Here is a 27254-nt window from a genome sequence, read left to right as displayed (position 1 = left end):
TATGGTACTCATCCTCATTCAAACTGCCACAGCCTTCTCTATTCTCCTGGTCAAAATTCCTTTTTGTAATCCAGTCCAGAAGCCTACAACTACTTGGTCAGGTAGTCAACAGCAATGGCCTCAATCTTGGTATCAAGTTTTTGTATGTTGCTCTTTTTCTTGTTGGGACCAAACATCTGACAAAAAAAGTCACTTAATGAAAGTTTATTTTAGCTCACAGTTCAGAGAAATGAAATCGTTATCAGGTGGAGATTATGGCACTAGGAGTAACTTGAGCCATGGTATCTACAAGAGAGCATAGATTCTTTTCACTTTTAATTTAGTCCAGGGTCCTATAAGACAGTGATACTCACATTTGACAGTATGTTTTCCTCTTTAGTTAAACTAGAAAACAGTCTTACAGATAGACCCAAAGATTTGTTTTACCAATGCCTTAACTGTCTCTTAATCTCTCAAGTTAGCAATTGAGATTAACCATACAAAGTACATACTATTGTTTTTCAAATATATTCTGTCTTTAGTTAGTTGAATCTATGGGTATAAAATAGCTAAATGGTTGGTGTGTTAGAAAAATGTGATGCAAAGGAAAATTAGATTTATTCATGTCTCAACCATGTTGTCTAACATACTTTGAGTTCCCTGAGTGGACTTTCTTTCTTCCTTTATGAAACTTGAAGCAGACACCTGAATGCTTGCTTTCACTAAAGTTGTTTCGGTGGCTGAAATGAAAGCAAATATTACCGGGAAAAAAAAGGCTATCTTAACCCACCAAAGGCACCGTGTGAGAAAAATTAGTGAACGTTATTGGCCAAGAGCAGCAGGGACCAGACTAAACGAATGAACTGGAAAGCTGAGAGGACTTACCCCACTGTCACACAGTGAGTATTTGAGCTTACTTAGCATCAGCATCCACATTCTCGCAAGATTCAGGACTGGTTAGTATTCCTCAGGAGGGTTCTAAAGCAGCCTGACCACAGTGCCCCACGTCCACCAACGGCAAGAAGTAGAGCATGCTCCAAAGCGACTCGTTTCCTCCCGGCCTCTCCCTTTTGGTGCATCTTGGACATGGCGCAGCATTTCAGATTACAGCAAGGCATGCAGGAGAGACGCCTGGCAGACAGGAGGGTCGGGAATTCATACAGGGACTTTGATCCCTTTCGGCTGCTAAGCTGACAAGCAGTGACTACTTATTCACCTCAAGCGAGGCCCCAAAGTAAAATGCATATTTTATACTCTAGAACCTACAGGGTCATTCCAGAGAGACAGAACAGAAAGAAGGGGCAATATCTTGTTTACATTACACCTCTGTGCCATATACAATGGAAGATTTCCTATTTGGAATAGTGTGATTCAATATGAGCAGATAGTTTTCATCTATTGACTTTTCAAGTAATAGGAGAAATTACAATTCTACTACCTAATTCGGGCTAGTAATTCACCTTGCCGTTCAGATAACCCTGTAATTATGCTGTAAACAAGTCTTATAGAACTAATGAAAATAATAGAAATGTCGAGAAGTGCCTATTTTTCCATAGAGACCTCAGGATGGCTTTGGAAAGACCCTGTGTCTTATAGAAAAGAGGCAAGGCTGGGTGGTTAAATTGAATCACTTTTCTCAAATTGAAAGGGGAAAAAAATGTTACAGACTAGATCTGTTTTGAACCGAGAACGTTCACAGCCCTACTTAGGAAAAGAAAGAGTGTAGCCCTTGTTTGTGTTGTTTCCGTTGGAAGTATTTATTTGCCCACCCAATAAGATTTCCAAAATATAGCTTATTGAGATTATTTTGACAGATAAATATTTGGAAGGATACAACATACTGAACATATTTTTATAAAATGTTGATATTAGCAGCAGCAGCTAGCTGTTTATTTTATAGGATTTTAAAACAAAAACCAACCATGATAAATTCTAAGAGTTCTAACTTAGTATTGATTCGGGATGTATCAGTTAAAAATGGTTTCTTTTAAAATCTATGTATTAAATGCATGCTTAAAACTTATTTTTTGTATATCCATATACATGTATATATCTTTATGTGCCCTGTGTTGTCTGATGACCTGTATACATACTTGAACATATACTTAAGCACATAGGTAGCAATATAGAAACCTCACCAATATACAACATTTCTTAGCACTGAAATACAATTTAATAAAAATCTGAAATTATAAACCATATTATTCCTTGCATGCATAAATATGTTTTAAAGCAAAGTTCATAATTCTTCTAACCCAAGTACAATGTACTCCACAATTTTATTTGTATCTTTTTTCTTTTTCAATAGAGGGGTCATCTAGAAGAAGAAAAAAAGCAGCCGCAGTCATGGGAACCGCACCAACTCTTCCAGCTGGGCCTCTGTATTATCAGAGGAGCTAGCCAGGCTTTCATAGAGAGTAATCTCTTGTTGAACAAAACAGAACAAGACAAGATAAATCTGGCTGTGAATATGTGATACAAAAAACAAGAGCACTTCATAATTTGGCTAAGCAAAGGATGAAAACAAGGTCATTGTAAAAACCATGAAAACCCCAGGTATTTCCCTCTCCCAGCTCTTTCCGGGCACAACTGCTTCCTTTCCATTTACAGATGTATTTTTCCTTGTACTCAGTCCTTCATCAAGAAAAGGATAGAGTGACTCATTCCTAAAATTATGCCAAATATTTGACAGCATCTACACTACGGTAGAAAAGAAATCTATATCTCTCTGAACTTCTCTCCAAATGACCCAAAGAAATCACAATTTTTTTAGATTCTTCTAACACGCTGCTACCAAGACACAGCACAAAGCTCCATGCGAGGCGGTATTCATTGGTATAGTGAGCAATAAACTCAAGTTGTCCAACAATAAGCAAGGCCTTAATGGCCTTGGATTGAAAGGCACTGACATGCAAAAGCTTTAGCAGAATGTTATGGATGTTATTATTCAGTTTAGGATAAATATAAAGGTATATACGGACACCTAATAAATACTTAAATACCTATTTTATTATATACACTTGCATAAAATAACACATTGGAGTTTGTGTGTATAGGCACAGAAAGAGGTTGAAGATGGTCAGAGTGCCTAATAGTATCTACCCATTATGAAGCACATAACGGTATTTTAGAGAAGAATTTTACTTTTGATTTTCATTATATTTTTATTTTGACAACACAGAGAATATTCAAAATTAGTTGATTTTGAGTTTATTGGACAAAGATTAGCCTAGGCTATATGACTTCAAAAGAAATCCTTTAAGAGAAGACAAAAATACTAAAGACAGATTATTTTACTGGCCTTAAAGCAGAAGTTAGCAGCCTAGAAGGATGTGACAGGGCACACTTTTAATCTTGCCACTCAGGGGATAGAGTCAGGAAAATCTCTGTCAGAGGACAGCTTGGTCTACAGAGTGAATTCCATGAGTGTATAGGAGAGACTTTGTCTCAAAAACAAACAAACAAACAAAACAAAGAACCTTATGCAGACTTAGAAAGTTGTATTAAGAAGTATATATGTATATACATACACATACATATACACATGTAATGAGAAGTAATGAAAAAAATAGCCCTTGGTTTTGAGAGAGAGCCAATGGAGGCATATGGGCGAACAAGGTTCAGAAGGAGGAAAAGAAAGGGGCAAATGATGTGATATTATAATCTGAAGAAATAAGTGACAAAATGTAAAAATACAATAGTAAGATAGTAATAATAAATTAAAAAGAACCGGAAGCCATCTTGTGAACACCTATCAGCCCATCCTAATCCTAGAGAGATGTAGAGATGACATTTAAGGTTGTACAGTAAGTAAACAGGACTCTAATAGCAAGGAAGAAGAAGGCTGGAGAAAATGCCCTAGAGATCAGGGTAGGGGCTTTCCTTAAATTAGTCTTTCAGTCTCTCTCTTAATTAAAGCTTTCTGGTATGAAAAAAAAACTGATGGAGAATATTTATACCAAACACGGGATTTTACGAAATTTATTCCAGTGTGTACTCTGATCATAGTGTAAAGAAAAGGTCTTTGTTAATTCCAGTGCTCTTTGTCTTTTTTCCATCTTTCTTACTTCAAGAGTTTCACACTTAATTCTGCAATTCAAGAAGTTATTAGCTTCCCTTATGGGGACATGTCCTACCTTGTAGAAAGACTCACACATATGAGTCCACCCCCCCCCAAAAAAAAAAAAACCTGACCAATGGTTTTCCTGATCAGTGGCTTTCAACTTCTAAATCCAAAGCATGGAGGAAAATAAACCTGGTGTTTTAGTCCATCAAATTTATCTATTTTCCTTCCCCCTCCTCTTTGCCTCATGAATATCAGCACCCTCTGCACAGTTAAAGATAGAGCAAATACATCTGTTGTTGGAATAATGTCCTTGTGTAATGTACACAATTTACTCTTCTTCATTCAAATGGTGATTTTTCTACTATCTGGTTTCAGTCTGCATTGTGATGCTTAGAATAAGTCTCAAGTTTTTGTAAACATGTCACCATTGTTCTCTGTATTGTCAATAAAACACCCAGCACAATGCTGAGCAGTGGAGAAAATAAGGTAGAACATCCTGGTCCAGAGGGAAGGAGAAGAAAGCAAGCGGAAAGTTGGAAGAGCAGAGGTCAACAGGACAGGACTTAGAACCATGAGGAGAGATGAACCAGACCTAAGATATAACTAAAAGCAAGTATAATGTTGAAAATTCTGAATGGGAAGAAGCTATGCAGACTTGGAGGTTTAGGATGGAGTAAATTTTGCTCGGCATTGTGCTCTAGGTTAATTAAGTAAATCTTAGTCTCTGTGTGCTGATTTGGGCATACAGCTGGTTTAGGAATAACTACTGATTAACTAAAAGATAAATATTAATAATCATCAACAATCTGTGTACAGGTGAAACACCGGCCTTAGCTTGTAGAAATTTAAGCTTTGGAAGAATGAGAAGGACATCTCTGTGGGTCAGAAAAGGAAAGATGCCTAAGCTATCTGGACAGCTCTGGGTGCTCTTCATTGAGGGGAGGATTACCCCGGGGCTGTGAAGAACTAGTATATAAAGAGTGATGACTCCTGCACCTAGTGGACCAAATGTCCAGGAAACACACGAAAAGGTCTATGTGCTCTCAAGAGAACACTTGCTCAAATCAGCAGGTGGTGTCTGGGGGAATGCAAGAAAAGGGCACTAGACACTATATGTTCTCTTCATCCACCGTTTGGGTTCAAACTCCGATCATAGGCCAGCAAGTCCACTTACACATTATTCCATCTTACTGGCCCTCTTCCCTTTCTTTTTATGAGCATACTGAGTTTTGAAACTTCTAGGGCAGTATAAACAGTAAAGGAACTGAAAAAAAAAATCACCTTCAAATGCTTTGGCATTTGACGTAAGAACCTACAAACGAAGCCCTTGAAAACCACAGACTCTTCATGATTGTCAAAGAGGTAAATCATTCCTAAAGGTATTTTTCAAGTGCCTGGATAGACACTGGAAAAGTTATGTCTGGGTGGCCTTGTAGAAAATGCTCTAAACTACACATTTTAGTGGCTAGCTGCTTATTCAGTCCTCCAAAGAAGGCCATGTATTCAGTGTTTGCTTATATAAATTATCTCAATGAGGAGAAATAATAAAATGAGAAAAAGTGTAAAATCCAGAAGCAAAGGGGGGGGGAATACATTGGAAGTACAGCCCCAGAGAGCCACAGGCTAATAGCAACCAATAATATTTATAAACTGGTATTAGTCCAAAGCTCATGCTACGAACAAGGCAGGGAATGCAATTTTGATTGCTTTGCATGGTTCAGGATTGCGCTGTTGAAATATGAATTATTACCTTGTTTTAATATTTAAAGTATCTTTATGTGTTCTCCATCTGCCATTGGATATTCTCAAACTCTACAATTTTTTTTTTTTTTTAATGACTTAACCTTAGCTAGCCTAGGTGAACTTTAAAGGTACCGAAACCTGTGATTAGAGAATTTGTGCTTGGAAGAATTGTTATCTCTTTTGCTTGGTCTTTCACTGTGATTAATTGCCAGTCAATTGTCTTCCGTGGCCGCTGTGCTGTGGCAGCCACCACCGATGCTGTCAGTCTCGTATTTCCTCTCCCTAGCAGACACTGCTCAAATGTTGCTAGATTCTAGGTGGGTCTGACCTTTCATGGAGCGCCATTACCTTCTGTCAGGCTTTTATGGACTAGTTGATTTCTGCACATTTGCAGGTGTTCTGACCCTGTGTTGTGCAGAACAGATTCTATGAGAACAGCTATGTCTGACCTCTCAAAGATGTCAGACACCCCAATTTCCCCCAAGTTACGGATATATATAATGTTCCTTGTGGTTTGAGCTTCTGTTCTTCTCAGAGCAGAGGAACCAGCCTCGAAGCCAGATCAGAACTGCTAACATAACAGGGCTGCTGGCAGCTCTTCAAGTTGCTTTGCATAATTTGGATCATGAGCAATGTTTTCACAACACCTTTCCCTTTTTGTTGCGGTTTAAATAAGCAGCGCCAAATGTTTGCGTTACACTGTGTGCTATAACCAAATCTGCACAAAGGGCGACGGCTAATAAAAACTCTGGGAAACTTTGAAGTCATTTTTTTGTTGTTGTTGTTGTTCAAATTCCTTTTTACATCTGGTCTTTTCTCTTTCTGAGTCCTGAATCCTATTGTTAGTTCAATTTAGGTGCATAAAATATCATAAAACTCCATATTGTGGCATTTCCAGAGCTTCTTGTTTACATTTTCTGTGATGATATGACATACCAATAGTAAATCTGTCTTTCATAAAGCGTCAACTGTAATACATTTACGTCTACAATAAAAGATTTCAGATTTCCCCCCAAATAATCTAGTTTCTACAAAAGAAATCCTTAAGTTTGTTTTTGAAAGTTTTAAGCATCAAATGAAAATGATTATAATCCTGCTTTTTCCTTCAACCCCCATCTATAATCTGTCCCAGGTCTGAGTTTCTCTCTTAAGGACACACTGTGCCAGGATAAGCTGGGTCAACAAGGCCCATCCCTTTCTTTGTTCCTCTTGACATGTACCTGGTGGTTCTTTTCCACAATATCTTTCTTTCCACAAAACAAAACACTTTTCTCATCTTAGCCAAAAATCTACTTTCACCCTTTCTTTTAGTGGCTGATAACTTCACCAAAACTCAATTCTTCCTCCATCACTAAATATGAAAGTATGATTTTTCCATCCACTTAAGTTTACTTGCACATTGGTTGGGGTACTCAGGTCCCTTCCTTGCAGACAGCATCTAATGGAATATATTTGCACTATGGAAGTATATCCAAAGTCACATATTCAGAGCTTCCATGGTGTAACATTTCCACACTTGAGAAATGTAAGAAACAGTGTTAAGACTGAAAAGAGCTGAATTATACTTTTGTGTATACTCTGTGAAAATTCAAAACCAGTGATAATTGTGTATAGCACTTCACATTGTCACCAATAATTCCTGTAGTACATAAAGAGAAGAGTGTGCAGTAATAAGTCCTGAAACCAGGCCAAACCAAGAGCAGGACATTCTAAAGTGAGCCCTGAAGTTGATGTGAACGCTAGCAGTCCTGTACCTATGGATAATCATATAACTTCCAATGGTGTTAGAGTTCGGGGTGTAGGGTTCTTTGGGGACTGTCATAATCTGTGGGGGAAAGGTGGAGATTCTTAACATACAGCAAAACATCAACTCAGTCTCAATCAAGTGAGAACAGACATCATATAATAGTTCAACATTGTTGTTTGTTTGTTTGTTTTTGAGACAGTCCTGGCTGTCCTGGAACTCTCTCTGTAGTCCTGGGTTCTGTAGACCAGGCTGGCCTTGAACTCAGAAATCCCTAGTGCTGGGAATAAAGGCATGTGCTATCACTTCCCAGTTCAACATTCTTATAGCTAGACTGATCTCTGATAATACTGATTAAAGTAAATTGTTACCATTATCACTATATTTTAAAAATGGGCACATAACTATTGGCATTATGGAAATCAAATATATTTATAGTGATTGCTTTCATTTTAAGTCAATTTCTTATAAATTATGAATTGATAAAACCTATCATATTAATTGTTATTATGCTAAGATTTACATTTGAATAATTATTATGTGATATTGTCATATTTCAAAAGTTAAATTTATAGTTAGTCCATAGGTATAATTTAGGATTTATTCATGTTTTAGTTATTAATGATATAATGTGGTTAGAGATTTCAGTGACTAGTAACATAGATATTTAGTACACAACTTTACAATGTATATTTTCTTGTGCAGAAAATGAATATGTGTAAAATAGAAGGATCTCTTCCTATGGCATTGACTCCTAACATATCGTTTTAGGCCAACCTGTTTGATTTGAACTGGGTAAATCTAGTTTCAAATATTGTTCTATTTTCTCCATGAAAGCATCCTTGAATATAATTTTTTTTAAGCCTGCCAATTAATTTATTGGAAGAAGAAGGTTATGCATATTAGAAAGAGCACTTGCTATTTTTTTTTCTTTATGGAACTCTCTTGTAAAGTAAAATGGCACTATAATTAGCATATAATTACTTCATAATTACAGTTAAAGGAAATGCTGCATACTCTTGATATCTTTATATAGTAGATTGTGAGGCATATACAACCTATATAGAGAGCCAGATAAAGCTTAAATAGGTATGTTATCTTTTGTATCTCTTCTCATTAAAATTATTATTATTTTTTTGTTTTCTGGACTGACTTTTATACAATAGAGTTGTATCGGATAGAAAAGAAAACTGAAAAAAAAAAAAGACAACAAGGGAAGTGTTGCCTTTTGGCTGACAAATCAAGAGGGAGGCTGCTCTCCGGGTAGTCAGACCATGTCAACCCCCCTCGTACACCCATGCAGCATGGCGTCTGAGCATGGGGACGCATGCAATTCTCCTTTCCCGAAGAAAGAATAAATCTGAGAACGCTGCAGCTGATACTTTAGGACACCAATATCAGACTGAAGAATCTAGGATTCAAATATTCATGTAGACATTCCATTGCAATTAACGTGCCATTAATGTAGATCATTCCCAAAAGCTGCTACCAAGATATATCCTCAGGGAAAGCAGAGACCCTAGTGATAATGGGGAAGGTGGCGGTGGCACTCTGTGGAGCAGCTAACATGCTGCCTCAGCTCACTCCTTTCCAAAAGTGTGCTCGGTTTGGGGAAAGCTAGATAATGGAGCATGGGTGTGTCTTGAGCCAGCCTGGACGGTCAGCCTTCCCAGATGGCAGTCTCGCGAGCTCACACTGCCAGGGGTTATGCTTCTGTTTCCACTTTTTTTTTTCCATGTCTAGGAGTTTGGAGCCTCTCCCATTTGACAACCCATAGCTGAGGCAGAGCCATCCCCGTGTCCCTTTAGACACTTCCCTTCAGTTTAGACACTTTCCTTCAAATTCCCACCTAATGAGAGTAAGTCCACCTTTGCCAGCAACCAGTGCTACCAGAGGAAGTCAATTCCCTGTTGTAGCCATCTCCAGGACTATGCTCCCCTGGCAGATGGAGCACATGCATTTTCCTCCCTGTTCTTATAGGAACTGGGTGGGATTCAGGACAGACCTGGGGCTGCTGGGGACCCAGTGTCTAGGGGCTTTCTTTCCTCAGCAAGGAGGCCAAACTAAATTTGTCTTGAACATAGGAGGGCCGGGTCCTTCCAAAAGCTTATCCGAGGCTTTGTAGGAATCTGAGAGTAGGAATTCCTGGTTTGGACAAAATAGTATCTCTACAGAGCCTGATCCTGGTGCTGCCCTGAGGGCCCTGTTGACCCTTCGCAGAGCCAGTGAATAGCACAGTCCATGATAAAGTGAAGTTGTTTTCTCCGGGACCCCTTTTCTCTTCCCGGTTCATTATTTATCAAGTACAGGGGAAGGGCAAATTCTTTCAACGTGAAATTTCAAAGTTGTGAGTGTTATCAGCGTGGGTCTGGAGACAGATTCTCAGCACACAGGCGCTCCGATTCACCCTTTCATTAAACCCCATGGAAGAACGGCACACAGAAAATTTAAGAATTCTCCCGCTAATCTCATTCTTCCAAGCGATTAAGCTTTTTATTAGGATTCGAAGGTCTTTTTTCTTGTCCCTAACTCCTCAGGGCGCCTAGAATCTGCTGGTCGGTGCACCAACGACTCCCTGTGCCTTTAAAAAGCAGCAGCCGCCTTCAGGAACCTCAGCTATGCCAAGACACGCTTGAGCCTACAGCTTAATTCGCAGGACCTAGCAGTAACTTGACATCAATCACCTCCGCAGCCCACCCGAAAACTCCAGCCCTAGGAGACCGTTTTGCAGGTTCTGATATAGAAAGTTAAAGCAGATTGCCTTTGCCCCATCCCGGTGGATTCCCATCTTGCCAACTCACTCCCCGGTCCAGGCAGGTAATTTTTGACTCCTCCCCCACCCCCGCCTCTTTGACCCTCTGAGGTACCCCACCCCCACCCGCTTCACTGTAAACCTCCTGGGGCTAAGGTAATATAACGCAGAGGCTCTAAATTCAGAGCCGAGTCTTAGACGGCGGAAGGGGAAAAGTGTCCCGGCTTTCTGAAAGAACCATCAGATGGATTGGATGAATTCAGTCAGCTAAACGGAGCTGCTTCACTCCTGGGTTCTCGGAGAGCAAGGTGGGTGCGACCTGCAAGCTTTGGGGGCAGATGAGGGAGTTTACAGCCCAGCTACAACTACGGAGCCCACAGAGCTCCTTTGCCACGCAGGCTCCCTCTCCAACCACAGACTAAGAAGGATACACTTAGTGAAGTTTTGTCCAATGTATGGTTCTGGGCTGATTGGGGCCAAGCCTCACAGTGAATTGTGAGCGGTGCTTCCAAGCTAGGGTTCCAGTCAGAAAGAAGTCAAGATTTGTCTTGATCAATCAATAGTTAGGGGGAGGAAGGGAGAATTTCATTTGAAAAGGGTTGCTCCCGGAGAAAACAGTAAATACCTCCAGAGGTACGCTTTGTAAAGAACGTGACAAATAAATCTCTGCCCTCACTTGACCCGGCTCCTCACAGCAACCAGCTTCGGATCCTCCGTCTCGGGACTGACCTGAGGTTTGCGGCTTCCTCAATGCCGGGAAGGTGCCATTCTATCTCGGCTGCGAATCGAGCAGCAGACCGCACAAGACCGCTGCCTTTGGAGCTGGCGTCTGCCGGCGGAGAATCCGGGGGGAAAAAAGGACCGCCGATGACAGAAACGACCACCTGAACTCAGAAATGACGGCCAGGAGCCTTTGGCCAGAGAAGAAACCACTGGCTAACTCACCAGGATTGTTTTAACAGGTTAATGAAGTAATTGGCACTCAACACGACTACATTCTCAGTAGGAGGCCTAGGCGGTAAGATAGGAATCACAGAGGTTTGTTTTTGTTAACAGCTACCTTTATTATCGTTCCTTTCCCCCCCCTAAACAAAATAATAAAAAAGAAGGAATAAAAGAGTAATAATTTCCGACTCCGTGATCTCTCTCTCTGTGTCTGTCTCTCTCTCCCTCTCTCTCTCTCTCTCTTTCTGCCTATGAAATCAGAGAAGTCTCTGCCAGATCCCCAACAAGCCACAGGCAACTGGAAGAGAAATAAATTAGCTCTAAACACCCACATCCTGCTCCCCATGGAACGTAAGTGCTAATCCTGGCTCCTTTTAAGAACATATTGTTTTGTCTGATCTTTGGACATGATTAAAGATACCAGTGCCTCAGGTAGCTTTATTCTACAAGATTACAGAATACTCAGAAAAAAGAGAAATGGGGTGCATTCATCCTATGTATTTTTTCAGGACTGAATAAAGCTGTCCACGTCTCATTCTGACACCTAAATTTTGTGTTTGTGGATGTGAGGGAATATATCCTTTGGTTAGCTTTTCCTAGCTGAATACAATATCACTAAACGTGGCAGCCTGGCTGTTCTACTTGCTTAAACCAAGTTTCGGTTCCTGGGAATAAATAAGTGAACATATTCACAGAGTAAAGAAAGTTGAACAAAGAAAGTCTCCTCCCCCCTCCCCCCCCATAATATTGTTTAGGTAGGAAAAACACAGCTTTTCTCATTGCACAGATTTCTCAAAGAAACACTTAGGATTCTCTTCTATCCGCTAGACATAAGAGAATAAGTAAGTTCTAAATGTGAATTTACTTTCCAGTTGTAATTAGAACATAATAGGTTTTTTTTTTTAATAGTGTGATTTCATGGGGTTTCAAATATAATGTGGAATGTTTCCATTTTAATTAAAGCAGAAAAAGAAAGCAGCAGCGGAGACCGTCTTAAATGGAGCTTGGGTGTAACAACTACATTTCAGGAAGTGTGTTCCAGGGTATGCAGAGCTAAGAGGAATTTATTAAATCTTAATATCTCTATTGTATGAAGACACTGGACTCTTATATGGGGGAGGGAGGATGAAGACATCATTTCTGCATTTCACTCGCTACTTCGTTTTAAAATGAAGGAGCTCAAACTACAGATTCACACCCCTGCTGTTTTGAAGGATGTATATTTGACCTAGCAACATACAAAGGTCAAAAGGAGTCCAATTTTGACAGGAGAGCGTCTAATCCCCTGTTGAACACAAGAGGTCGCTCCTGCGATCAAGTGCTCAGGAAAAAAAATATTGCTAATCACTTTTATGTAATCAGTTTTATGTATTCTATAAAAACACTGACAACTTTACAGATACGCTTGATGTGTTAAACACACACACAACAATAACTAAGGGAGAGGGGGGAAGCTGTGGTCATAGGAGAACATCTAGGTAAAGGGGAACAATGTTGTCTGCTTCGGGAACTTCGATTTTTATGCAAATTGTATAATCACACAGATGCCCTTATCTACAGAGCACATACACCAGGGACCTTATTATTACTGAGTTTCCTCAAGTGTCTCCCTTTGAGTGGAGTATCTTATGCGCGGGTCCTGTCTTTGATCAGTCTAAGAACTAAGAAAATGCTTGTTTATATAACTGAACTAAAAAACAAGAAAAACATGTCCTGAGCTCTGTGGGCAGAACTGTTCACAATGAAAGTTTGCTCCCAAACTATATGCCAGATTTTCTATTTGGGATCGCCACCTCCGAGGATTCTTTGTAACGATATACTGTTTGGGAGAATTAAAACGCCCCGGATTGTGGGATTGTGTGAATGCGGTGTGAGTTCGGAAGGATGAATAGTGACTGTCCTTTGTGGGTCTCAAGTCATTCGATTCTGATGCTTCTTTTTAGATGCCATGTTGTAAACGCAGCATGAGGAAATATAAGTAGTGCAGATCCTCTATCTTTGGTTTGAAACTAGGGTCGGCTTGCTCATACAGAAGGGTAGCATGCCCTTGTGCTCAGAGTTAATGGCACTGGCTCTGCAAAGCCTGCTTGACAAAAGACTCCATGAACAGGGATACCAGAGACCAGAAACGGGAGTTGAAAGGAAACAAACAAGACTGGTAAACTAAGTCGACACAACTTTTCATTCTGCTCATGCACTTTGAAATAATTATAATTTAAAAGAAAAAGCGGAAGGGAAGAGATCCCATCTGCCATCTTCTCAAAGAAAACAAAGCAAAACAAGACAAAACGGAGTTCTCGGTAAAGCTCCTACAGGGTAAGGGGCGGGGACCCCACTCTGGCTTCTTAACCTCTGTGTGTGTGTGTGTGTGTGTGTGTGTATTCTGAAAAGTCACAAGTCTTCTAACTCAGCTAGAGAGGCCTGGGTAGGGTCCACAGGTTTTATCAAGGGTTAGATCTGTGGAAAGATACGAAGAAAGGAGTTTCCTAACCCCTGGGTCTTCTGGGAGCAGCAAGAAACCAAATGAAGCTTTCTAGGTTTGTTTGTGCGTGCTCTCTCTCATAAAACCGTCTCCTTAGATAAGAAATGAGTGGTGCAGAAACTCGGGGAGAAGGGAGGGAGTCCGAATAACTGCCTTTGAAGGACTGCATGAGAGTTTGGGAATCACGAAAGGAATTATTGGCAAAAGTTACCATTAAGGTGCAGCCAACATCTTTTCCAGATGGCTTCCCCGGAGGAAACAAATTAGAAAGCTAACCTCACTGAAGGGGAGTAGGCCCCCCACTCTTCTTTGGCAACAGACCCTCCCTGCTCACGTGTTCATAACATTTTAAAATCTCTAGAAAGTCATGTCAAGCTGCGCTTATAATTACCAAAACGTCAAAGGGTGGGGTGCACCTTTGCTTTTAAAAAGAGTGGACAAGAGACCCACAGGGAGACTTAGGCCGCGCTGTGAACTTCAGGGTACAGCACTCCTGACTCTAGGTTAGTACAGACTTTCACGCTAGAAGTTAAACTGACTAGCAGACTTCACGGGTCGGGAGGCAGGGAGCCCACCGCGGAGTTAACTTCGTTTTACCTGTGCGTTTCCAACCTGATCTTCCGCTAGGTTGAGAAGCGCCTCTTTCCTCCCACCCCAAGTCTTTGGAGGGCTGACAAAGGAGAGTGACGGGATCAACAGGGTAGCAGTTGAAAAAAAAAAAAAAAAAAAAAAAACGAAAGAAAGAAAGAGAGAAAAAAGAAAAGAAAAAAAAAGGAGTAGAAGAAAGAAAGAGAGAGACCGTTTCCTCTGGGTCTAACCCACTCCGGTTTGGTCCCCTAGCGAGCCGTGGGTCGCCAGCTCCGGGAGACGCACCCTTCCCGCAGGCAGCGAAGCCGGCCGAGCCCAGGGCACTGCGCACCAGCGTGAGAGCCAATGGAGCAAAGCGGCGGGCTCCAGGTTTCCCCCCTTTTCCTAGCGCCCGGGAGGGACCGGGTTCCCTGGAAGGACCTACCCACTAGCCGCTCGCCACCGGCGGCAGAAAAGGGCGCCCCGCGCTCAGAGCAGCCAGAGGACCCCAGGGACCTGGGGAGCGTGAGCCGCTGGAGCAGCGCGGGCCGGGAGGGCGCGGGGAAGGGGCGCGGGGCCGGCGGCGCCGGGATCGCGCTGTAGCCTCGGGAGGCCTAATCCTCTCCCGCGGGCTCGCGGAGCGGGCAGTGGCGCACGGCGGCGCCGGGGCTGAAATATGATAATCAGAACAGCTGCGCCGCGCGCCCCGCAGCCAATGGGCGCGGCGCTCGCCTGACGTCCCCGCGCGCTGCGTCAGACCAATGGCGATGGAGCTGAGTTGGAGCTGAGAAGTTTGAGTAAGAGATAAGGAAGAGAGGTGCCCGGAGCCGCGCGAGTCCGCCGCTGCCGCAGCGCCTCCGCTCCGCCAACTCCGCCGGCTTCCAGCGGACTCCCGGATCCGAGAGGGCGCGGTGCAGCCGGCCAGCGGCCCTCACAGCCTTGGCAACCCCGGGGGCCACTGTTTCCCACCTGGCCACAGCACCAGCATCCTCTCTGCGGGCTCTTCACCAACTGTCCAACCACCATTTCACTGTGGACGTTACTCCCTCTTACAGATATGGGAGATATGGGCGATCCACCAAAAAGTAAGAAGCTGTTTGAGCCTTGTGGGGCGCGGGGTGCTGTAGCTGTGTGCGGCGGTCCGTCTCAAGCGCCGGTGCCCGGGTTCTTCGGGTTTGTAGTCATTGCCCGGAGAGGCAGAAGAAAGAGTCGATCTCTCTTTTGTGTTTGTTTGTTTGTTTGTTTTTGTTTTGTTTTGTTTTCTGTGCCCTTTCCCCCTCCCTGTCGCGGCGCTTGCATGTTTGGCGTGGATTCCGGTCTTCGGGAAACTGATGATACCTTCGTTTGAATCTGTGACCTCCCAAACTCTAGTCGCCTGGTGCTTTGGGGTGATTTCCTCTTTGAGAATCCGGAGTTCCTGGAGAAGGTTATTATGTAGCATAGGTCTGCCTGAACAAACCACACCAGCAGATACGAGTTAGCATTAGACTTGCAAAAGAGAGCGAGTGACAACTGTATTGATGTCTACTCTTCCAACAGTATCCATTCCCGTGTGCTACTGAAGAACGTGCTTCACGGAAAATACAGACATCCCAGCGTTGGCTTAACGCTTCTAGTCAAAACCTTTTCTTTGACTTGACTTATCCATAATCTTGCCTAATGATTACAGCAAAGAGGGAGGAGGGGAGAAAACACGAAATGAGCGGGTTTGATTGCGTGCTAGGCTTACAAATGTAGACAATTTGAATCTGCGTTTTACATATATTCCACTTTCCTTTTTTTTTTTTAAAAAAAAAAAAAGAGAGTCAAGGTTTTGATGGCACACTCCAATTACCATCCCAAAGTGTAATACTATTTAAGAAAAAAAAAGGGGGGGGAGAAAAATTCTTCCAGAGTACACCCTATAAGAGAACGACACTAAAAGTGTGTTTATCTCTGTAGGAAGTAAACGGTTAGTCAATCATGTATTTATTTTCATTTCAGAAAAACGTCTGATTTCCCTATGTGTTGGTTGCGGCAATCAGATTCACGACCAGTATATTCTGAGGGTTTCTCCGGATTTGGAATGGCATGCAGCATGTTTGAAATGTGCAGAGTGTAATCAGTATTTGGACGAAAGCTGTACGTGCTTTGTTAGGGATGGGAAAACCTACTGTAAAAGAGACTATATCAGGTATGCCGTCTCCACGTCGTTATTTTCTGAGATGTCCTCGTCTCTCCTTGTTTATTATTTGATGTGGCTTTTCCTTTACCCCCCCCCCCCCCGGGGACGTTTGTTTTAGAGGGGCCAGTGTGCAAAAGTGTTTTAAAAATTATACTGTTGTTCATTTCATGTCTCTGGGGGTGGGGAAGTATCACTGTGTCTTTCATAAATTTCTGTTGATAAGGTGTGTTAATGACTCTTGGAATTTTTGTTGCTAAAATTATTTTCGTCTTTCACATTTCCCTCTTCAGAACACCAACAAAATTAAGTCAAATGAGTTTAGGTTTTTAAACATTCTATTTTCACTATATAGTTTAGCATCCTATTTAATTTTTTCTTCTGTTTTATCACTGACTTAAAACAAATTTTGGAGGTACCAACTAAACAGATAAAAGTTTCACAAAAGGATTTTTGAAAAACAAGCCCAACCATTGCTCCCTTTACTTTTTGGGTGAGTCTTCCTTGGTACAACATTTCAAAACCAACTAAAATAGTCCCTACCCCCCCCCCAAAAAAAAAAGGACCGGAAATTTAATCTTTTTAAATATTAACCCTTTGGTGATATCTAACTGTCTTTTCTTTCTTATCTTATCTGGGCTGATGAATTAGACAGAGCAGATCAAATTGCCCATCATCTGTCTGTGAACAATTGGTATATTTAGGTAATTGGACAGCTTCCTTTCTCACGTTAAAATCTAGTAACTGATAAAATGAGGGAACCACCCGACGGAGGAGACCAAAACCACAGAGGAGCTGAGCTTGCCTTTGTTGCAGGGTTTTGCTATTTTCAAGTTTTCTCTGTCCTGTGTATCTACATCAGGAACTTCACATTTTGCCTTCAAAAGCCTGGCAGAATTTCTAAAAGAAAATGTGTTCGTCCTAATACAAAGCTAGATACCCTTTGCCTTCACTGTTAGGTTAGTGATAGCAGAAATATAGCTGATTTTAAATTCGGAAGTGGCTACTTGCAAGTGACTGGCTTTTGTAAGCTATAAAGGGCTTTGGCGCTTGAGAACTTTCATTGAAGTTTAGTTAAGATTTAAAATAGGGTCATGGGTTGGTTTTTCTGCTGCTAGAATAATGGCCAGTTGTTTTTTTTTTAAATCATAGAGTGGAGTGGATGCTATTCTCATGATAGATAAAATTAAACAATGCACGAGGGAGGGTTTTGTTTGTTTGTTTGTTTTGTTTTAATGCTTTGGGGATTGCGGGAGGAAGTGGGATTCAGGAAAGGTGAGGAATTCTGTAAATGGTTTGAGGACAAGGGGGCTAAGATAATCTTCATCCTATGAAATGGATGGTCCTTGCATTGGAGAGGCAGAAGGTAGGAAAAAAATTCAAATGCGCCTTCTAACCTCTGACAAATATGACATTTTCATTGTTTACTTGGCTCCTGTGTACCTTCAGGATTCTGAAAGAGGGTGAGCCACTAGGAAAGTCCAGAAGTGGCTTTACTCTTTTGAAGATGCTATTTTGCTCAGTTGTATACAGACCTGCCTCATTCTGGATAAGTGTATTTGCAGATGAAGGAACTCAATTGCTTTTACTTTTTTACACTTTGTGTTCTCTCTCTCTTTCTCTCTCCTTTCCTCTCCTCTCCTGTGTTTGAGTGTGTGTGTTTGCTTATGCAAACGTTCATGCACTGCCCCTCTGGAGGTTCTATGGTTGTAAAAACAGGGCAGAGTGACCATTTTGATTTTAAGATCTCCCCTTGGGGGAGCAATACGCTCCCTCCTTTGTGTGGGTCCTGTCCGAACCGGGCAATGTAACAGTAAATGGAACCTATAGGGACTGCACTATAGTAAGGAAAGGCTCTCGATGAGGAAGCTCTCAGAAGTGAGGTTTGCTTTTTGTTTCTTTTCTTTTCTTTCTTTCATCTTTTTTTTTTTTTCATTTGTCATTGCTAGCCTTGATCCTCAGGCCAACTGATACAGAGGTAGATGCTTCAGTAACAGAAGCTGCGTTTTAAAATAAAAAAAGGATGAATGGAGGGGGAACTTTCCATTAACATGTGGGCCCGTGGAAAAATCTTGAGTTGGAATAAATACTGGAAGGCCTGTGCTGTAGGGAGCCTGGAAGTCCTCTGAAGGTTCATTTTGTTATTCTGTTCTGTAATTGTCTGTGTTCGCAGATGGAGTAGGGTGACAGTCCCCTGTCCAACCTTTGTTGTTGCGATTTCAGAAATATTTTTAGTAGCAGAAATTGAGAGATAGAGAATGGAAAGCATGGGGGGTACTGGCCACCAAAAGGCCCCCGAATTTCTTCCTGCTAGAATTTGCACGAATAACCCTGAGACTGGCTACCAAAGGCTGCCTCCAGGTTGAGAGTCCGCCAATAAATTTTCCTTGGTTTGGGCTGGGTGCCTGAACTAAAAGGTAGGGACTGAGACAGACACAGATTTTCCCCATAAAGGTCGCTCTTGTTAAAGGGGAGGTTAAAGAAGAAGGGGAGAAGGAAGGAAAGAGGGAGGGAGAAAGAGAAGAGTGAAGAGAGAAGGTTGTTTCTATACTCTGCCCAACTTTACTACTGCTGATTTTTTTTCCCACCAACCCCCGCAGGCAGGTCAGGGTTTATGGCCTGGGTTGCTAGTCATCTTAGGCCAGAACGTGCCCGAAGTCACCCTCATTTTTTTTGTGCTTCTCTTCCCATCCCGGGGCCGGTTTATGCAGGTTGTACGGGATCAAATGCGCCAAGTGCAGCATAGGCTTCAGCAAGAACGACTTCGTGATGCGTGCCCGCTCTAAGGTGTACCACATCGAGTGTTTCCGCTGTGTAGCCTGCAGCCGACAGCTCATCCCGGGAGACGAATTCGCGCTGCGGGAGGATGGGCTTTTCTGCCGCGCGGACCACGACGTGGTAGAGAGAGCCAGCTTGGGAGCTGGAGACCCTCTCAGTCCCCTGCATCCAGCGCGGCCTCTGCAAATGGCAGGTACTTCTCTACCCGGAGGGAAGCCTGGCTGGGAAAAGGTCGGCGGGGCAACCTGGGGGGGGGGGGGAGGGAGAACACATGGTGGCTCTGCCCTAAACAACGTGCGCGCTCTTAGCCTTTCTAGCAAATTTCCACAACCCCTCTGCCTTGACTGCACAAGCACACAGCTACATGTCTGTCTATATATGGGTACACAGCCTACCCCGCTTGTGCACACATGTACACACAAGCCCAAACTGTACTGTCAGCTTTACTTTGGCCTCCAACCCATAGCTTACTGAAAATGGGCTTCAGCTCTCTGCCAGGTTTTCTCCTAGCTGCTGCCTAATTAAAGGGGTGGAGCCCTGGGTCTCCAGGAGTTTCCTCCCTCCCCCGGTGAAGGAAGCTTAAGCCGCCCCAAGGCACTGAGCTTCCCACATCTTTTTTTTTCTTTTTCTTTTTCTTGAGAATACTCTCCAAACCAAAGGGTTTTTAAATTTTCTTTCTATGCTCTTGTCAGAAAACAGGTCCCTAAAAGATACAGTGTCAGGAACTGCAGGCTCTGCCACCAGCTGTAACTTAAAACTGTCAACAGCCTAATCTGCAGTAATTGCCTTTTTAAAAGGAGCCTGCCTCTTTTGGCCACTCAGTCTACGTGATTTGGTGAGAATTTCATCTCCAAGCCTGTAGCTGTAGCTCTAAATTGACCTCATAGGTGTTTGGCCTGACCCCAGGGGGTCGTGGAAGGTGTAGGATTTGTACCATGCAGATCAGAGGACCAGTTGCCCATAAAAGAAAGTGGAAACATGAAGGTTGGCTAGAACCAAGGCCCGGAGACAGCAGGACATTGTTTCCTACCTGCCTTCCAGTCAGAAGCAGGTCTCCCTCTCTCCCGCTCAGTATTAAGTCATCAGCCCCTACTAAAAAAGCCGGAGGTGAGGAAGTGACAGTTTTCCCAGCACCCCCCCCCATTCACCCCTTTCTGGCTGCTCTGAGAATTCTGTCCTGAGTGATTTCTGACTAGCAGGCACGGAGACAGGGAAATATTAGGAGGAAAGGGAAGGGCATTCTCTAGCACTCTTTTCTCTTAAGCCTAGACAGTTCAACAGAGTTTCAGTTTTCCTTTGCTTGGGGTCAGCGGGTTTCAGGAACATCCCGTGGTTTTGTTGTTGTTGTTTTGGTTTGGTTGGGGGTTAGTACTAAGAAAGACTGCAGACCATTCCGGTAGCTGGAGTACAGCATTTCTTTACTTCTAAATATGACCGTCCCTGTCCCCCGTAATTGAAGTTCAGGGCTTTCTGGCAGAATTCTCTGACTTTCGGTGGCAGACTTCCAGGCCCTGTAGTGTCACTGGGGGGCTCTGCGTTTTATTTTCAGGGTACCCTTCTTGGCGTTTACCCAGAAGGGAAGGCCCAACCGGGAGGTGGGGATATTGGGTATAATGTGTCCTTATTCTGGTTATGAGGAAAGAGGAGGAGGGAGGGAACGAACATACTAGTGAAAAATGTCTCAGATGCAGTGGAGAGGCTCCGCCGGGAGACAGGCTTCCCTTGGGTAATTCTGTAGTAGACACACTTAGGGGCCGCATCTGTCCCCTCCCCCATTACTCGGCATTGTCCTCCGCTATTAAGGGGTGAAACATCTTTTCCCTCGCCGCCGTCCTCCCTCTAAGGTTTCTGCATGGCTTGCTGGGCTTGGGCTGGGTAGAGGGTGGAGCGGGGCTGGTGGCAGGGAGAGTGCCCTTGCGTGCTCACGTGCCCCTCTGCCCGGTAGCCGAGCCCATCTCCGCTAGGCAGCCAGCCCTGCGGCCTCACGTCCACAAGCAGCCGGAGAAGACCACCCGAGTGCGGACTGTGCTCAACGAAAAGCAGCTGCACACCTTGCGGACCTGCTACGCGGCCAACCCTCGGCCGGACGCGCTCATGAAGGAGCAACTAGTGGAGATGACTGGCCTCAGCCCCCGAGTCATCCGAGTCTGGTTTCAAAACAAGCGGTGCAAGGACAAGAAACGCAGCATCATGATGAAGCAGCTCCAGCAGCAGCAACCCAACGACAAAACTGTGAGTAGCCCCCGGGGGCCAAGCCAGGAAGGGATGGTGGGGAAACTCGGAAGACTGGGCCAGCGGGGCGCCTATGAAGTGGTGGGTTGGTCCCTTGCAGAGCACCAGCGGGAGCCCTTGTCTGGTTAGAAACTGCGGGTTCGGGAGTTCGGAGCAGCAGCGGGCCCCCAATCCATTGCTGGTTCCGAAAGGGGATCAATGGTCTTCACCATCAATTGCACCTGGAACCCAAAAGGCTAGGGCCCTCCCAGGGCAGGTGCTTGCTCAGGTTTTGCAAGCATTGGGGTCATCAGAGTTGTCCAAATTGTGAAGGACAGTACCTTGAGTGCTGGTCCAGAACAATGCGTTTACCGTCGTCCAGCCAGCCTTCTGGCCCCACCCCATAACTTGGAGAGGCCTGCCACTCAAGGTGACCACGAAGACTCCCGGCTGTTCCAGGTGGAGCCCAAAGCTTTCTTTCAGCCTTTGGCGCTAGTGTTTTGGGCAACGCTCTCCGTCTCCCCCATCGTACACACCTCTTGCTTAAGCCAAGCTAAAGGGTTTCTTTCTCTTCTCCTTTTTTACTACTTCTACACTATCTTTAAATGCCATAAAATCTGTTGTCTTTAAACTTGACAGGCAGGCCAAGATTGAGCAAGGGTACTTTCTAAGTTAGTGCATGATAGCAAAGAAGTAGCCAGACCCAGCAGCTTTGGGGGTGGGGTCTGACCCTGCAAGGGAGAGTGCTGCATGGAGGAAAAAAAAATCTTTAGCTAACCCAAACTGCCTAGAAAACCAGTGTCAGAAGGCTGAAGGGAGGTCTGGCTGTACCTCAGCTTTCTACTTCTCCTTGTGTGGCCTATGAAGGTAGATGGGAGGAGTGGGGGGGGCGGTAAACCATGAAGGGAAAGATGATAGTAGAATTGTTTTAATAAGATCTCAGCCCGTCTAATAATCCAGCACACAGAAGTAGAAAAACAAAACTGAACTTCAACTAATATCCATAGGTGCTGCGGATTAACTGAGTCAATACAGGGCAACTATATAGATAAGATAACACTTGTGTATATTTGCTTAGCACATGCGGACAATGGAGGGAGGGAGTTTACTCATTAACATGTTGGGATTGGGGGGGTATTCACAGAACATCCAGGGGATGACAGGAACTCCCATGGTGGCTGCTAGTCCAGAGAGGCACGACGGTGGCCTGCAGGCCAACCCCGTGGAGGTGCAAAGTTACCAGCCGCCCTGGAAGGTTCTCAGTGACTTCGCCTTGCAAAGTGACATAGATCAGCCCGCTTTTCAGCAACTGGTAAGTGTCAGCTCTCCAACCAGAGGAGGCCAAACAGAAGGGAGGTTCTGCTTTAACTGTCAAGCACAGACAGATCCGCTGGGGGGAGGGTGCTCCCCATGCCAGTACTGGGGAGAAAGCATGGATAAGTGGTGACGAAGAGGAGGGAGGCAGAAGCGAGGAAAATAGATTTCTCGCGAATCTTTGTTGGAAAATGGAAGAGCAAAATTTAACTATGTAGGCTGATTTTTCTACAAAAGAGGCGTGTCTCCTGGGATGAACTTCACAGTGCCTAAGTAGCTAAGTGTGCAGAGGCACAAATGGTGGCAATGTCACACATCTTAGCCTGTTATAAAATGCAAGGACTTCAGAGATCACCTTGGCATTTGGATCAGCCATCAGTAAGTTTATTGCTTTACCTGTACTTGGTGAATGGCTCTGGTAGACATGGTTGTAATACACATTCAGCATAATACCATACAGTGCTGGTTTTCATAAGCAGCAGGCAGCTCTCTGAACACAGTTGTCATCTATGTCAATAAGGAGGATGGTTATTTATTAAAATAGTTTGATATTTATGGTTGCTGGGATTTTTTTAAAAGTATATATTAACCTAAAGCATAGGCCTTTTAAGAGGTTTTTTTTAATAAATGAATTTTGATATGACACAATTACATACAATGTAGCATGTATACCAAAAAGAATATGAGAACTCTCAATCAGAGGCAATGTATATTTAATTTGTTAAAACATGTCTTATCACTAAAGTGTCCAGGACATCCATCTATAGAAGAGGAATAATTCATTTTTGCCTGTAAAAGGTTAAGATAAACAAAAGTTTTAAAGGTATAACCTTTTTGATATGGTACATATAATTAGTTTTTTTCCCCTTAAAGTATAATTAGCCTCATAGATCCTGTTTTATTAAACACAAAACTGTGTCCTAAAGTCACTCCTTTCTTTAGAAACAAAGCTAATGCAACAGTTGAAAATATTTTTTTAAACCCTTGCCTGTGCCCTGAGGGCATTTGCTTTCTCATGTCAACAGTTATAAGGGTGATTGGCCAGAGGCAAGTGGTTAAAAGGGCTTGGTTCCAGGCTATGTGTGTAAATGGGCCAGTCTAGTGAGCAGGCATATTTGAGAAGTCCCTTGACCTCTCAAGGGGAAAGTTTAATAGAGCAGAAAAAGGAGATAGATTTTGGAACTAGAGGGAAAATTTTATTTTAAATAAAATAAGTTGTCCATATGGGTAGAATTTGAATAATAGAAAGAAGTTAAGAAGAGGCTTCACAACAGACAAGCTTGGTGGTGCATTCTGAAACTTGAGTGTCAGGTGAGAGCAGTGAAATGGAAGGTATGGTTATGGCTGTTGCAGTTAGTTACACAGTAATGCAGTGCCACATATTTATAATGTGATGATGTGCAATGTGCGGGTCTTCTCATGGAAGGGGGAACAGGAGGCAATGAGATCACACTGTGAGCCCTCTAAAGAGTTAACCATTGTTCCAGGGAGCCTCCATTGAATCTGCAGCCACTCTAGGCTTCAAAATAAAGGCTTTGAAGCCTAGAGAACTTTCTCACTCCCAGGGCTACATGTAGCCAGCAGGGTAATTTTATTTTGAGCCTTCATGGGAGAGTTGTGATGCCACTTTACAGTGGGAAACACATTTGCTCTTAAATAATTTAATATGACATAATGTTGGGAATTCAGCTTGAGTTAAAAGAGAAATGTTTAGAAAGATCAAGAAAGCAAGAAAGCGAGAGGATCTCTTTTCCAGTGCTTATCATAGGCTTCCTTCAAGCCTGTTAAAATTCTGAGACAGGCATGTCTCTACCTGTCCATTTACAGGAACTTGTACATGCATACATACAAAATATGATAGTTTTGTATTTCTACGGGCACCATTGAAGCCTCCTTTGTTGACTTCTCAACCTTCCACGCAGGTCAATTTTTCAGAAGGAGGACCAGGCTCTAATTCCACTGGCAGCGAAGTAGCGTCGATGTCCTCTCAGCTCCCAGATACACCCAACAGCATGGTAGCCAGTCCCATTGAGGCATGAGGAACATTCATTCAGATGTATTTTTTTTTCCCTGCTGGAGAAAGTGGGAAATTATGTTGAACTCCAATATAAAAGTATTTAACGACCCAGTCAATGAAAACTGAATCAAGAAATGAATGCTCCATGAAGTGCACGAAGTCTGTTTTAATGACAAGGTGATATGGTAGCAACACTGTGAAGACAATCATGGGATTTTACTAGAATTAAAAACAAACAAAACCCCAAGCCCAACATATGCTATTCAATGACCTTAGGAGTACTGAAAAAGAAAAAGAAAAAAAAAAAAAAGACGTTTTTAAAACGTAGAGGATTTATATTCAAGGATCTCAAAAAAAAAAAAAAAAAGCGCATTTTCATTTCACCGCACATCTAGAGGAAAAGCAGAAATAGAAAAATTTTCTAGTCCATCCTATTCTGAATGGTGCTGTTTCTATACTGGTCATTGCCTTGCCAAGTAGGAGCTCCAGGATAGAGTGGAAGAAGCCGGCCTCTGGCTGAAAGATTCATCCTTTCAGGAAGGCGGAGCTGCAATTGGTTTGCTATGTTTTTAGTTGACTTTGACAAGGGGTTAATTGAAATTCTGGGTCTCCTTAGCATGCCCTGCAGCTGGTTTCTCTTTTACTTTTGCCTCTTCTCCCATTTTTCCCCTTTCCTTTTCTTTATTTCTCTTTACTTTTTTTTTGAGATCCATCCTCTATCAAGAAGTCTGAAGCGACTTTAAAGGTTTTTGAATTCAGATTTAAAAACCAACTTATAAAGCATTGCAACAAGGTTACCTCTATTTTGCCACAAGCGTCTCGGATTGTGTTTGACTAGTGTCTGTCCAAGAACTTTTCCCCCAAAGATGTGTATAGTTATTGGTTAAAATGACTGTTTTCGCTCTTTCTGGAAATAAAGAGGAAAAAAAGGAAACTTTTTTGTTTGCTCTTGCATTGCAAAAATTATAAAGTAATTTATTATTTATTGTCAGGAGACTTGCCACTTTTCATGTCATTTGACATTTTTTTGTTTGCTGAAGTAAAAAAAAGATAAAGGTTGTACTGTGGTCTTTGAATTATGTCTAATTTTATGTGTTTTGTCTTTTTTCTTAAATATTATGTGAAATCAAAGCGCCATATGTAGAATTATATCTTCAGGACTATTTCACTAATAAATATTTGGCATAGATAAATAAATAAATGCAACGATTCAGGGTCCCTCTTTTATATGTTTATTAGCAAGCCTTTAACTTTTCTGAAATTAAGGATTGCATGTTGATTGGGGTAAAATGACTTACAGTGTAGTAGGTGTGATATTGTATTGCAAGTAATTCAGGTCGGGTTTGCAAGTTTCGATTTCAATGGTTGGATCAAAGTTGGTTGGAAGAAGCCCTTCAGCTCTCAGCTGTGATAATGTTACAGGTTTTTTGAGAAGGAGATGCTGTTCTCTCTTTTGCTCCCCTCCTTTCCCTCCTTCTGCCTTTTCCCTCTACCCCTACCCCTGCACCTATCCCAAAAGGAAGAATCTCTTTGAGAATGGGTTTTGATTGGAAACACTCTTATTTTTTAAGCGTCAGTCACAGCTTCGGAGCTTTAAGATTACCCACCTTTCAAACACAAACTCTTGCTGAAGAGGCTTTCTGCCTAACCAGTGAAGGATGCCCACTGCAGACTAGAGGTGGCTGACTGGGAAATGCCGCTTTATTTGCGCAGAAGGTAGGAAAGACTGAGGGAGAAAAGGCTTTTCTCAGCATTTCTCAGAACTGTAGGTGTCTGCGTTTTCTTACCTCTTCCACTGCCCCACCCCCACCACCCCTCCCCTCCCGTCTCTAATTTCAAACCCCAGAGAAGAGAAGCTGGCTTGGGAGAGATGCGGAAAGCCTGCTGTTTGGGAACCGCCTAGGTTTATAGTGGCCGTGCTCTGTACTTTGCAGGCTCCCGAAGGAAGGGCTGTGGTAGTCGGAGGGGACTTGTACTCTGGATCAGACCCTGCCAACCACGCCGTGTTTAGCAAAGGTTCACCTGCAAGCGACAGAACTCAGGGATGCACACAAGCCCTAGGCTCAAACTGGGCTCCTGTTCGGCGGGTTTAGGATCAGGACCACTCCGTTCTCTCTTTCCTCCTCTCCCCGCCCCCATTCCCCCTGTCAGGATCTTTCTTTGACTCTGGAAACTAGATTCGTCTGTATGCGCCAGTGTGATGCCATTTTCAGTGTCTGACAACTTAATAAATACGGAAAGCTAAGTACCCTAACCGTGTGTAGTGTGGAGCATTAGCCCTGACTCGACAGGGCAGAGGCCGGAGGCTCGGCTGGAGACCCCCAAGAGGCCCGAAGCCCGCAGCTCCTGAGTCTGCTCTCACCCTCTCCAAACCTGCGCAAGTCGGGAAGCAAGCGAGCCTCAATTAGGCTTTTGTTTGGCATCGTTCTACATAACGGGTTAATTACAGGCTCTACCACGAAGGCAGAAAGAAAACAAACTTTGCATTGGAAATG

At 43.1% G+C, this 27254-nt stretch overlaps 1 protein-coding gene across 1 annotated transcript; it reads left to right on the top strand.

Annotated features, from left to right (window-relative positions):
- The first annotated feature begins 15070 nt into the window (after nucleotides 1–15070).
- On the top strand, nucleotides 15071–26440 carry Isl1 (ISL LIM homeobox 1). The gene is made up of 6 exons (XM_021662431.2): nucleotides 15071–15363; nucleotides 16262–16451; nucleotides 19151–19410; nucleotides 21163–21449; nucleotides 22573–22740; nucleotides 24665–26440. The coding sequence occupies exons 1-6, from the start codon at nucleotides 15336–15338 to the stop codon at nucleotides 24779–24781; spliced, it is 1050 nt and encodes a 349-aa protein (XP_021518106.1). The 5' UTR covers nucleotides 15071–15335; the 3' UTR covers nucleotides 24782–26440.
- Nucleotides 26441–27254: the final 814 nt, after the last annotated feature.

Source organism: Meriones unguiculatus, chromosome 6 (assembly GCF_030254825.1).
Source record: "Meriones unguiculatus strain TT.TT164.6M chromosome 6, Bangor_MerUng_6.1, whole genome shotgun sequence".
Lineage (NCBI taxonomy): Eukaryota > Metazoa > Chordata > Mammalia > Rodentia > Muridae > Meriones > Meriones unguiculatus.
Note: the sequence above shows the minus strand (reverse complement) of the source record. Positions and strands in the feature narration are given on the sequence as shown.

Excerpts from the sequence above, each read along its gene's own strand:
- Isl1 (XM_021662431.2), top strand. The coding sequence starts at position 15,336 with ATGGGAGATATGGGCGATCCACCAAAAA. Across the intron at positions 15,364-16,261 it reads TATGGGCGATCCACCAAAAA|AAAAACGTCTGATTTCCCTA; the intron begins GTAAGAAGCTGT and ends TTTTCATTTCAG. Across the intron at positions 21,450-22,572 it reads AGCAACCCAACGACAAAACT|AACATCCAGGGGATGACAGG; the intron begins GTGAGTAGCCCC and ends GGGTATTCACAG.